The sequence below is a fragment of the Chionomys nivalis genome, chromosome 1 (genome assembly GCF_950005125.1).
Source record: "Chionomys nivalis chromosome 1, mChiNiv1.1, whole genome shotgun sequence".
Classification (NCBI taxonomy): Eukaryota; Metazoa; Chordata; class Mammalia; order Rodentia; family Cricetidae; genus Chionomys; species Chionomys nivalis.
Genome location: NC_080086.1, coordinates 160,287,012 through 160,299,536, shown reverse-complemented (window position 1 = coordinate 160,299,536; position 12,525 = coordinate 160,287,012). Strand labels below are relative to the sequence as shown.

The window sequence follows — 12,525 nt, the reverse complement described above, 5'->3', positions numbered from 1 at the left end:
AATTCTACCAGAACTTCCAAGAAGACCTAATACCTATACTCCTTAATGTATTTCACAATATTGAAACAGAGAAGTCATTGCCAAATTCCTTTTATGAAGCTGAAGTTACTCTGATACCAAAACCACACAAAGACACAACCAAGAAAGAGAACTACAGGCCAATCTCACTCATGAACATCGACGCAAAAATACTCAATAAAATACTGGCAAACCGAATCCAAGAACACATCAGAAAAATTATCCATTATGATCAAGTAGGCTTCATCCCAGAGATGCAGGGCTGGTTCAACATACGAAAATCTATCAATGTAATCCATCATATAAATAATCTGAAAGAAAAAAACCATATGATCATCTCATTAGATGCGGAAAAAGCATTTGACAAAATTCAACATCCCTTTATGATAAAGGTCTTAGAGAGATTAGGAATACAAGGGTCGTTCCTAACTATAATAAAAGCTATTTATAGCAAGCCGTCAGCTAACATCAAATTAAATGGAGAGAAACTCAAAGCTATTCCACTAAAATCAGGAACACGACAAGGTTGTCCACTCTCTCCATACCTCTTTAATATAGTGCTTGAAATTCTAGCAATAGCAATAAGACAACATAAGGGGATCAAAGGGATTCAAATCGGAAAGGAAGAAGTTAAACTTTCATTATTTGCAGACGATATGATAGTGTACATAAGCGACCCCAAAAACTCCAGCAAAGAACTCCTTCAGCTGATAAACACCTTTAGTAGCGTTGCAGGATTCAAGATCAATTCCAAAAAATCAGTTGCCCTCCTATACACAAAGGATAAGGAAGCAGAGATGGAAATCAGAGAAGCATCACCCTTCACGATAGCCACAAATAGCATAAAATATCTTGGGGTAACCCTAACCAAGGAAGTAAAGGATCTATTTGACAAGAACTTTAAGTCAATGAAGAAAGAAATTGAGGAGGATACCAGAAAATGGAAGGATCTCCCTTGCTCTTGGATAGGGAGGATCAACATAGTAAAAATGGCAATTCTACCAAGGGCAATTTATAGATTCAATGCAATCCCCATCAAAATCCCATCAAAATTCTTCACAGATCTTGAGAGGACAATAATCAACTTTATATGGAGAAACAAAAAACCCAGGATAGCCAAAACAATCTTATATAATAAAGGATCGTCTGGAGGCATTACCATCCCTGACCTCAAACTCTATTACAGAGCCTCAGTATTGAAAACAGCTTGGTATTGGCATAAAAACAGAGAAGTCGACCAATGGAACCGAGTAGAAGACCCTGATTTTAACCCACAAACTTATGAACACCTAATTTTTGATAAAGGAGCTAAAAGTATTCAATGGAAAAAAGAGAGCATCTTCAACAAATGGTGCTGGCAGAACTGGTTGTCAACGTGTAGAAGAATGAAAATAGATCCATATCTATCACCATGCACAAAACTCAAGTCCAAATGGATTAAAGACCTCAATATTAGTCTGAACACACTGAACCTGATAGAAGAAAAAGTTGGAAGTACTCTACAACATATGGGTACAGGAGATCACTTCCTACGTTTATCCCCAGCAGCACAGACATTAAGGGCAACATTGAATAAATGGGACCTCCTGAAACTGAGTAGCTTCTGTAAAGCAAAGGACACTGTCACTAAGACAAAAAGGCAACCCACTGACTGGGAGAAGATCTTCACCAACCCTGCAACAGACAAAGGTCTGATCACCAAAATATATAAAGGACTCAAGAAACTAAACTTTAAAATGCTAATGAACCCAATAAAAAAATGGGGCACTGATCTGAACAGAGAATTCTCAACAGAAGAAATTCAAATGGCCAAAAGACACCTAAGGTCATGCTCAACCTCCTTAGCGATAAGGGAAATGCAAATTAAAACAACTTTGAGATACCATCTTACACCTGTCAGAATGGCTAAAATCAAGAACACCAATGATAGCCTTTGCTGGAGAGGTTGTGGAGAAAGAGGCACACTCATTCATTGCTGGTGGGAATGCAAACTTGTGCAACCACTTTGGAAATCAGTGTGGCGATTTCTCAGGAAATTTGGGATCAACCTACCCCAAGATCCAGTAATACCACTATTGGGAATATACCCAAGAGATGCCACATCAAATGACAAAAGTATCTGTTCAACTATGTTCATAGCAGCATTGTTTGTAATAGCCAAAACCTGGAAACAACCTAGATGCCCTTCAATGGAGGAATGGATGAAGAAAGTGTGGAATATATACATATTAGAGTACTACTCAGCAGTAAAAAACAATGACTTCTCGAATTTTGCGTGCAAATGGATGGAAATAGAAAACACTATCCTGAGTGAGGTATCCCAGACTCAAAAAGAGGAACATGGGATGTACTCACTCATAATCGGTTTCTAGCCATAAAATAAAAGACATTAAGCATATAATGTGTGATCCTATAGAAGCTAAATAAGAAACTGAACCCAAAGAAAATCATATAGTCATCCGCATGGAGAGGGGGAAGTAGACAAGATTCCAGGGCAAAAACTGGGAACTTGTGGGTGAGGTGGCATGGGGCAAAGGGGAAATGGGATGAGAAATATGAGAAGGGGAGGATGGGAGGAGCTCGGAGGATTGGGATAGTTGGGATATAGGAAGGATGGATACAGGAGCAGCGAAGTATATATCCTATCTAAGGGAGCCATCTTAGGGTTGGCAAGAGACTTGACTCTTGAGGGGTTCGCAGGTGTCCAGGAATATGTCCCCAGCTGGTACCTTGGGCAACTAAGGAGAGGGAACCTGAAATGACCCTATCCTATACTGATGAATATCTTGCATATCACCTTAGAACCTTCATCTGGCGATGGATCGAGGTAGAGACAGAGTCTCAATTTGGAGCAACGGTCTGAGCTCTTAAGGTCCAAATGAGGAGCAGAAGGAGGGAGAACATGAGCAAAAAATCAGGACCACGAGGGATGCACCCACCCACTGTGACAGTGGAACTGATTTATTGGGAGCCCACCAAGGCCAGCTGGTCTGGGACTGAATAAGCATGGGTTGATTCCGGACTCTCTGAGCATGGCGGTCAATGAAGACTGATGAGAAGCCAAGGACAATGGCACTAGGTTTCGATCCTAATACATGAACTGGCTTTGTGGGAGCTTAGCCTGTTTGGACGCTCACCTTTCTGGACGTAGATAGAAGGACCTTGGTCTTCCCGCAGGGCAGGGAATTTGGACTGCTCTTCAGTATCGAGAGGGAGGGGGAATGGAGTGGGGGGAGGAGAAGAGGAGTGGGGATAGGGGGAGGGAAGTGGGGGGAGGGCAATATTTGGGAGGAGGGGAGGGAAATGGGAAATGGGGAGCAGGTGGCAATTTTAATTAAAAAAGAATAAAAATAAATAAATAAGTAAAAAAAAAAAAGAAAAAAAAAATAACGTCTCATCCTTGGACATTATTTGGATAGTGTGCAGATTGACTTCCTGGGGATATACACTATCTGCTAACCTATCATAACTTTTTAACAGATTTTGATTGTCAAATTCAATAGTATGAAATCTTTCAGATAATTTCCCAGTACCATTTGACAAGGATTGAATTTTGTCTGTCAAATTAAAGTTACCCTTTACAGTTAGCTTTTTAATTTTGTCAGTATTAATCCTGTCAGTTAGATGCTCATTTTTAGTCTGTAAGGTCTATTATCATCTCTAAAAGTGCCTGATTCTTTGCTCTGCTATCAAACCATTTTCTTCGGGATACAATATGAAAAACAAAGCTAAGTTCAATATCCAGTAAATGGATGTATCAGAAAAACCATATAAGCCTTGCAGAATGCAACCTATATTATAAGCAAAAATGTTATTAAATTCTTGAATGGTAATATTATCTGCAATTGTATAAGTTTCAAATTTATTAATTCACTTACCTCTGTTAGGGGATTCGAGTAAATTGCTGTAGGTGTAATAATCTTTATTGATCAGCAGGTGTTGCAGTTGCAACTGAGTGGTGGAAAGACACACCCAGCTGTGTGAACAGTCCCATGCTGCTTTTGTTCTGAGAGTTAAATACTGCCAAATATGCTTGCTTGACAATTAAGAGCCATTAAATCAATTCCACACACAGAAAGGGTTTTTTTTTTTTTTTTTGACTAGAATATCAAGGATCCCAAAGCTTGCAAGCAGGGAACACAAACTGGAAGCTGTGCAAGGTGGAGTAGGGAGGCAGGTGCATACCTGGGAAATTACCAAGTCACCTTTCAGTAGCTCTGCTGCAGTGGGGTTTTGGCAAAAACAAACAAACAAACAAAACAAACAAACAAACAAAAAAACTGCTTAGTAGGTGAAGTCAAGCCAGGTTGGTACGGTGGGAGACCTCTGGGCAGTGGACTTTTGGGTCTTTTGGACCTATCCTGGTAGGCATGGAATTGGGATTTATGTGGGCACAAGATGATGATGAATGCTATAAAGTAATCCCACACTACCTTAGAACTGAGCATAATAAAGGGTTCTTTATTCAGAGGTAGACTCACAGATCAGAGTCCTCTGCTTGAACGAGGAAGAGGAACTGAATCCTGCAGTGGAGAGTGAGCACATGCAAGATTTACTGCTGCATATGTAGTATAAGGGACAACACCAAAGTGGGCTGGTATCATAAAGGCTATGTTCTAAAAGAGTTCCCATAGCATATATCTTCTTTTTTTAAAAACAAATTAAGTGATTCCTCTTAGCTGTTTTTTGTATCTCATTTTAGCAGTATTTTCCAGCAGAAGGCTATTTGGTGGTTCACCTAATGAGACAACATACCAGTGTTCTGGTTTTCTGATAGTAATTGTCCATTTTCTTAACAAGTTACTGACTGTATCACATTCACTAAAAGATGAAGAGGTAGAACTTCTTCACAATTATTAGTATTTACTTCTCAAAAATGTGTTAGGGTGACCTCTTTTCTCAAAATGCATTCATCTTGCTAGGATTGTAGTTTGTTTTCATGCTCTGGATATCATACCGTATATGAAGGTTGTGGTTCTCTCATCCAATACAGTAATCATGGATTTGGAATATCTCTAAGAAAATGAAAGTCTTGAACTTAAGACCAACTTTCTCTATGGCATCACTAAGCCCTTATTTTTGGAGATTTTAAACTAGTGTAGGTAGGACAGGATGTAGATCATACCCTAAGTCAGAGGTTTTCAACTTTTGGGTCATGACCTCTTGGTAATTGAACAAACCTTTCAAAACGGTCACCTAAGACCATGGGAAAAGACAGATATTTACATGACAATTCATAACTAGAAAATTTACAATCATATAGTAGCACTAAAAATAATGTTTTGGCTTAAGGTCACCACAACATGAGGAACTGTATTAAATGTTGCAGCATTAGGGAGGTTGAGAACCACTGACCTAAGGTATGTATGCTGATGGGATAGTATTAACTTGCTGTCAGATTTGCCATGGCCCAAGGTTCTGCCTTCATTAGACCCTACTCAGATTCCAGATTGCAGATTCTGGATTCAAGCAGAAAACTATTACTAGATAATAAAGGTCATTCAACCAAGGTACATGTACCTTAAGTTGCTGGTTCTCAACCTCCCTAATTCTGTTTGTTCCTTTAGAAAACAAGCAGGCATTTAATGAAGAAAAAAAGTGACGCAAAAACAAAAAAATAAATAAATAAATAAGATGAAACATAAAAACCAAAAAAAAAAAAAAACAAGCAAACAAAGAGCCAAAGAAAAAGCACAAGAAACACAAATAGATGCAGAGACATGTAAATTAGTATGAATAGAAATCCTCAAAAAAAAAATCAGAAACCATAAGCAAGGACCTGTAGGGGAATTGGGGGAAAAGGTCAGGCAGAGTCCTGTGAGACAACAAACAACCAAACCTCCAAAAATATCCTTGAGTTCATTTTGTGTCGGGAATATAGTGCTGGGCAAGGGACCTGGCCTTAAGAATGGTTTGCAAATCCAGTGAGACTCTCTGGAGAAAACTAATTTTTAATTTGTGAGTATTATCACAAATTGGAGATAGCTTCTGGATTAGGTATGGGGCTTGGGACCACTCCTCATCTCAGCACTGGGGACTCCTTGGGCCCCAAACCTGTGTAGGTTCTGTGCATAGTGCCACAACCTCTGTGAGTTTATATGTGCATTGATCCTGTGGTGGTTAGAAGACCTTTCATTCTTTGGTGGTCTCTGTCCTCTCTGGCTCTTGCACTCCAATTGTGGTTCTGATTTCCCTGTTATTAGGCAATTCAATTTAGATAGCCTTCACATATGTATATGTTTCAGGAAGCTTCTATTGCATTAAGTTTCCATACAACCCGTCAAATGGCCATTAGTTTCAGCTGTTCCTCCCCATATCCCCTCCATGACCTCTCCTTCCCCCTCCCATTGGATTCTCCTGTACTAGCCTCCTCATCCATCTATTGTATTTCCCTTTCCTGGGGTGATCTAGCCATCCCTCTAGTCCCTTATTCTGTGCCTAACCTCTGTGCTTTTATGGATTATAAACTGCTTACAGAAGACTTAACAGATAGCCTTCACATATAAGTGAATACATACTATATTTGTCCTTTGGAATCTGGGATATTTCACTTAGGAATGATTTTTTTTCTAACTCCATCCATCTATCTGCAAAATTCATGATGTCACTATTTTAACAGCTGAGTAATGTTCATTGTGTACATATACCACATTTTCTTTATCTATTCTTAGTGAGAAACACTGACACTGTTTCCGGGTTCTAGCTATTATGAATAGAGCAGCAATAAATAAGATTGAGTCAGTGTTTCTGTAGTAGGATGAAGCTTCCTTTGGGTATATGCCCAAGAGTGGTATAGCTGGGTCTTGAGGTAGATCAATTCTCAGCTTCCTCAGGAACCACCACACTGATTTCTAGTGTGGTTGTACAAGTTTGTACTCCCATCAAGAATGGAGGAGTGCCGGGCGGTGGTGGCACACGCCTTTAATCCCAGCACTTGGGAGGCAGAGGCAGGCGGATCTCTGTGAGTTTGAGGCCAGCCTCGTCTACAAGAGCTAGTTCCAGGACAGGCTGCAAAACCACAGAGAAACCCTGTCTCAAAAAACCAAAAAAAAAAAAAAAGAATGGAGGAGTGCTCCCCTTACTCTACGTCCTCACCAGCGTGAGCTGTAATTTGTTTTATTGATCCTGGTTATTCTGTTCTTCATATATTTTTTATTAGTCCTTGTGACAGCTCTTCTTGGTTGCAAATTTGTCTACATTTGGAATTAACAAAAGACAAATGACTAGACATACCTGTGAAGGATTTTTTTTAATGAAGTCAATTGAAGTGGAAGGACCTACTTGTAATCTGGATATTTAAAGTGGGGAAATAAACTCAACCCAGATCTATTGAGCTAGGAAGATCTACCTTCAATCTGGACCACACCTTCTGCTGGCAGCCTACATTACGGACATAGAAGAAGAAAGCCCTTCCTAGCAAGTCCATCTCCTCATTTGTGGTTCTGCCTCTTTCCTGGGCTCATTGACTGCATTGGTCCAGAAGGATGGAGGGAGCAGAAGTGGGGAACAGGGTTGGGACAACTGTGTGCGTGACAGAGACAGCCCTCTGGAGACAGACTTTGGTGAATCAGCTCAACTTTATTCCAGGGTATAAGAAATGTATAGAATTGGGAAGCCTGGGGACAAACCCTAATTTGCATTAAGTGGCACACTTCTATCACAAGGCTTCCTATGAGGCAGTGGGGTCCTATAGCAGAGCTCCTAGCACAAGTCTGCTAGCAGGAATCTGTGCCAGGGTTCAGGCTAATGATGAGTCAAGCATCTGGATTAGATACAACTTTCAGATGACGTTAGTCCTCCAGGCCTAGAAACATTCTACCAGGGCAAATAGAGGGATTTTTTTTTTCTGGGGAGGGAGGGAGTTTCCACATCGTCACACTTTTGGGAAAAGCTGAAAAGCCCCTAGAGACTGCAACCTTGACCAGCCAGCAGGGCCATCCAACACTCACTGGCATTAGACCTTCTTTGAAGCTACAGAATATACTGAAGATCACCTGGGGCATTCATCCTTGTGGACTGAAAGCAGTTATTGGATTCTTGAAACTTATGTTCATAGGCAGCCATTGTTGGGTTACATGGACTAAATTTTGTAACTCATTCTAACAAATCCCCTTTCTATATATACATGCTCATTCTGCTAGTTCAGTTCCTCTAGAGAAACCTGACTAAGACAGTCCTCCCTAGAATTGTCATTGGAAAACACCTTTTCTCACACTCCGTACCTGCTGCTTTGAAAGGACAATAAAGTCAAGCAGTGTTCAGAAATTTGTTGGAAACCATAAAACTATAGAGGTCCCACTGAGAGACTTCTTAAATGGAGCTAGGCCAGTTGCCCCTCTGGGTTGGCAGCTTGTAGGATCCTTGTGCTCAAAGTATGCAGTGTATTATTTTACGTGATTGCTGAGGGGCTTCACCTCAGAGTGAGCTCTTTATTCCTCCAGATGAAGAGCTTCCTTTCTCCGTCTGTCTGCAGTGCTTCTCACTTGGGTTTGTCCCATAGACTGGGGCTTGATAGACTTTATAGTTTTACTTCTAACCATCCCCAAAATCCCGTATTTCTCAGTTTACCCCTAACATTGAAAGTGATGTTCTCTTCTTTCATCAAATGTAGGTATATAGAGATGTGGCTTCTGCTTTCCAAGGGATCCAATAACATCTTTTGTTTTCTGTAGGCACCAGGCAGCAGCAGAACACTCATACACACACACACACACACACACACACACACACACACACACGGAATTGGAAAAGCCGTGCTCACAATGAAGCTAGACACAGGGAATTACTGCCCCACTGAAGCTTTACTCTGGAAGAGTGAAAGTGATATTTTTTTTTCCTGGACTGTGATAGATAGGATAGTCCTTCAAAGACAGAGTAGGAACAGGCATTGGCACTCCACTTCTGATCTTCCCTCCAATTGCTGATTGTTTAGAGTATGCTAGTTCAGGGAATACCCACAGCCAACCTGCTTCATGACAGGCTCATATCTGGTGGGGGTGGGTTAGCAAGCACAGCAGTGAAATAGAGAGACATGGTCTCTGCTTTGACAAAGTCTCCATGGAGTGGGAGACATTACCTAAGTCATTACCTAGGGGATGATTGTCATACAAGGAAAACACAGATTGCATCAAAGCATGAGGACATGGCCAGAGAAAATGATCTTTAGTTTAGGAACTGAAGAAGGAGAAGATAGCAGATGAGTAGATGGACGGATTGCTGAAAGAGGAGACCTTAAAGCCAACAACATATTAATACAACTTAATACACAGAGGTCTCTTCTTTCAATCCATATCAGCTTCATGTGAATTAGAAAAGACCTCTCTTTTGCTCTAAGTGACTAGACACCCCATCATGATACTATAATGTGGGTCCCAAGATGGTGCATCTTTCCTTACATGGCAAGGTTTTATTAAAGCAACAGTAAACCATATGGATTTTTTTTACTGATTTTAAATAAAAGATAAAATATAAGTTGAAATTATTTGCATTTCTAAAAGATTATAGGCCATTTATGTTTGCTGTCTGCATAAAGATACATGAATACCTAATGGAAAATTGTTCCCCTTTCTTATGATAAATATAAAATCATGCATGCATTATGATTCTGAATCTTTTAAAAAATAATTTCAGTAGAACATGTGCTTTGTTGGTTTGTTCATTTTCATTGTACCATAGAGGAAGCCTAGAAGCCAGAGGAGTCTCTACTTTTTAATCAAGTACAAGTCAATAGATGCAAAAAAGATACAGAAGCAGTGAACAGTATAAGGATAAGAAAGATGATGTCCATAAAGGACATGGTTATCATTTCTAGAAGAAAGGGAGAGATGAGACTCAAGTCTTGAAATACATGCAGTGCTCAAATCAAGGAAAACTTCATCCACTTTTTTATTATATATAAAGATAGAACAAAAAGTTGAGTGGACAGGTAGGTGGGGAGGACCTGGGAGAAGTTTAATGTGAGATGTCCTTCGGCATATGTGTTTCTCTTATTGGTTGATGAATAAAGCTGTTTCAGGCAACTGCTTAGCAGAGTACAGCCAAGCAGGATATATGACACCCTCACACAGACACACATCCATACATAATACCAGTGCTTGCAAAATAAAAATAAATGAATCATTAAAATTTATTTCTAATGTTATGAGTAATATGCCTACATTATGAAATTCCTAAATCATAATACAAGCTTGTTATAAAATTTCTAAACAAACAAACAAACAAACAAAAAGAACAATCACCCTCAACCATCTCTTGGTCTAACTACAATAATTAAAACTTTGTGCAATTAAGTTTTTTTCCCCCAGTACCTAAGGCAATGTCTGCTTTCCAGTCTATGCATTAAAATCTGTGACTTGCCCTTCATCAACTTGATCTGGACCACCTTCCAGTACTTGAACTAGTTGAGGTTAGAAGATATGAAAGAGATGGGTCAAGCTGGAATCCCGTGCTTTCTTCCACAAGCAAATCAACCCCTTCCAAACCAGCTTGACTCTTTCTATTGCACACACAGGACAACTGATGGGACTTTGACTCCAAGAAAGAAGGTGGCTCATGAGAGAGACCCAATCCAAAAAAACCAATGCCCTGTACAAGAGGTGACCAAACCAAAGTGTCTAGTTTAAGAGAAATCACAAGAACAAACTCCCATCTAGAAAAGCTGGGTGCATCTAGCTTGTTGTTCTTTTTTATTGTTTGAGAATTCCATACCTGCATATAAGGTCCTTTGATTAAAACCACTCCACATTTCTTTCCCACATGCCCCATCTCCAGATATCTATTCCTCCCACATTCATATGCTCAATGATTAAATGCACCAAGTCCACTTAGAGCTGCCTGTATGTGAGTGGTGTAAGTCATAGGTAGCCTCTTGGGGGCTACAACTCTGAAGAAAGCTGTCTCCCCTCCTAGCAGACATAGATTGTCATAGCTCTTCAGTTGGAGGTGGGATTTCACGACCCCTCACACACTCACACTGGGATTTTGTCATAGACCTTACTGTTCTTCAACATTTTCTCCTAATAAGGTTTCTAACCTTAGAACAATAATACTGTGAGCAGAGAATGAGTTTTTATGCATCCAGGAGTAATCTGTGGATGTTGCAGCTACAGACTCAAAATCATGAGCAATAAAACAAGAGGATAAGGCAGCATCCGGCCACACGAGTGAGAAGAAACCACCACAGGGCTCAAAATCCTACAAAGAGTTGGTGTCTACAAGCTTAGGTTTTGGTTTTGTCTCCTAGGTAACCTGCTAATTCCAGAATTATCCTTCGACTCACCCCTTCCTCAAATCATGATTAAGAATACCACCAGTTTGGGAACTGAAACACCTTGGTTCAAATTCCTTTCCAAGGTTGATCCCCCTAAGACACATGAGCCTATGCTGAGGTAAAAATATCAGATACCAAAACCATTGAGAGATTCAATCTGATATATAGCCAAAATGCAATAATGAACATAGGAAAAAATTAGAGATCATTAAACTTTCATTTCTCTTTTGGGCAATTTTTTGTTAAAATTACAAATCTGATGAGAATACACTCTACAGTTTATCATCATTATGGACATCTGCCAAATCCTGACCTTCTTCTTTTCAGTTTTGAATGCAGAACTTGTTTAATATCCATGTCATTTTCCTGTATGATGAGGTGATGTTAACTGTATCAGCTTTGGAAATCTGCTAGAATTATTATCCATGTAAGTCAGAAAACACTGTGCACAGTTCCTAGGAAATTGGACTGACTGTTCCTTCTATGTCAGGAAACCTTGGTGTTCTTTCAAGTAGCAAGGATTCCTTAACGCCTTTCATGTGCAAAACCACTGTCAACTATCTAAGGAATGTGAATACCTAAAAATATGGTCCCTGAGTTGAGGATGTGCTGATGGGATGTCAGAAGGGACATTCTCTAAGTTCATTATCACAGGAGCTCTGGACTCTAAAGAGAGACTGGAATTATATTGAAAACAACCAAAAATACATTCGAAAGACAAATGATTGAGAAAAATAGTTAAGGCAGTGAGAATCTCAAGCCAGGAAGAGCACAGTGGTGAAGCTGGCAGTGTGGTCCTTCCTCATCCCACCCCACCGCTGCCCCTCCTGCTCCACATTCCTTACTTGTCCACACTCATGTACACCTTCATGGGGTGATCCTGCCAGGAAGGCAGGTGGGCCAGGCTCTCAGCCATTTCCTTCTGGACAGGCCAGCCCCAGGCTTCAAAGAAGGGGACCAGGTTTTTCTGCACAGTTTCAGAGAACTTCTTCACCCATAAGTTCATCTTGCTCTCATTGTCGTTGGGGAGGCCAGAGAGGGTTTGGTATTCAGCAAAGAGCTGGATGAATGGCTCCCACCCAAAGGTCTCCTGGAGCTGGAAAGACAAAGAAAGGGAGGAATATGGTGTTGAGTCTGTGAATGTGAATGCTACCTGTGTGCATGGTCCTAGGTACATCTTGCTATCAAGGACTGCTTCCCATCACCTTCAAACCTGTTGTTTGTCCCCTCTCCAGTCC

The 12,525-nt window shown here is 40.3% G+C and overlaps 1 protein-coding gene across 1 annotated transcript in view; it reads right to left on the bottom strand.

The window, feature by feature from the left end:
* Positions 1-11,646: 11,646 nt before the first annotated feature.
* LOC130876383 (TRPM8 channel-associated factor 2-like) overlaps positions 11,647-12,525 on the bottom strand; it is a 55,137-nt gene continuing 54,258 nt past the window's right edge. Inside the window, exon 7 of the mRNA XM_057772895.1 lies at positions 11,647-12,383. Within this exon, the coding sequence (XP_057628878.1) occupies positions 12,129-12,383 (255 nt within the window). The 3' untranslated portion in view covers positions 11,647-12,128. The remainder of the gene's footprint in view (positions 12,384-12,525) is intronic.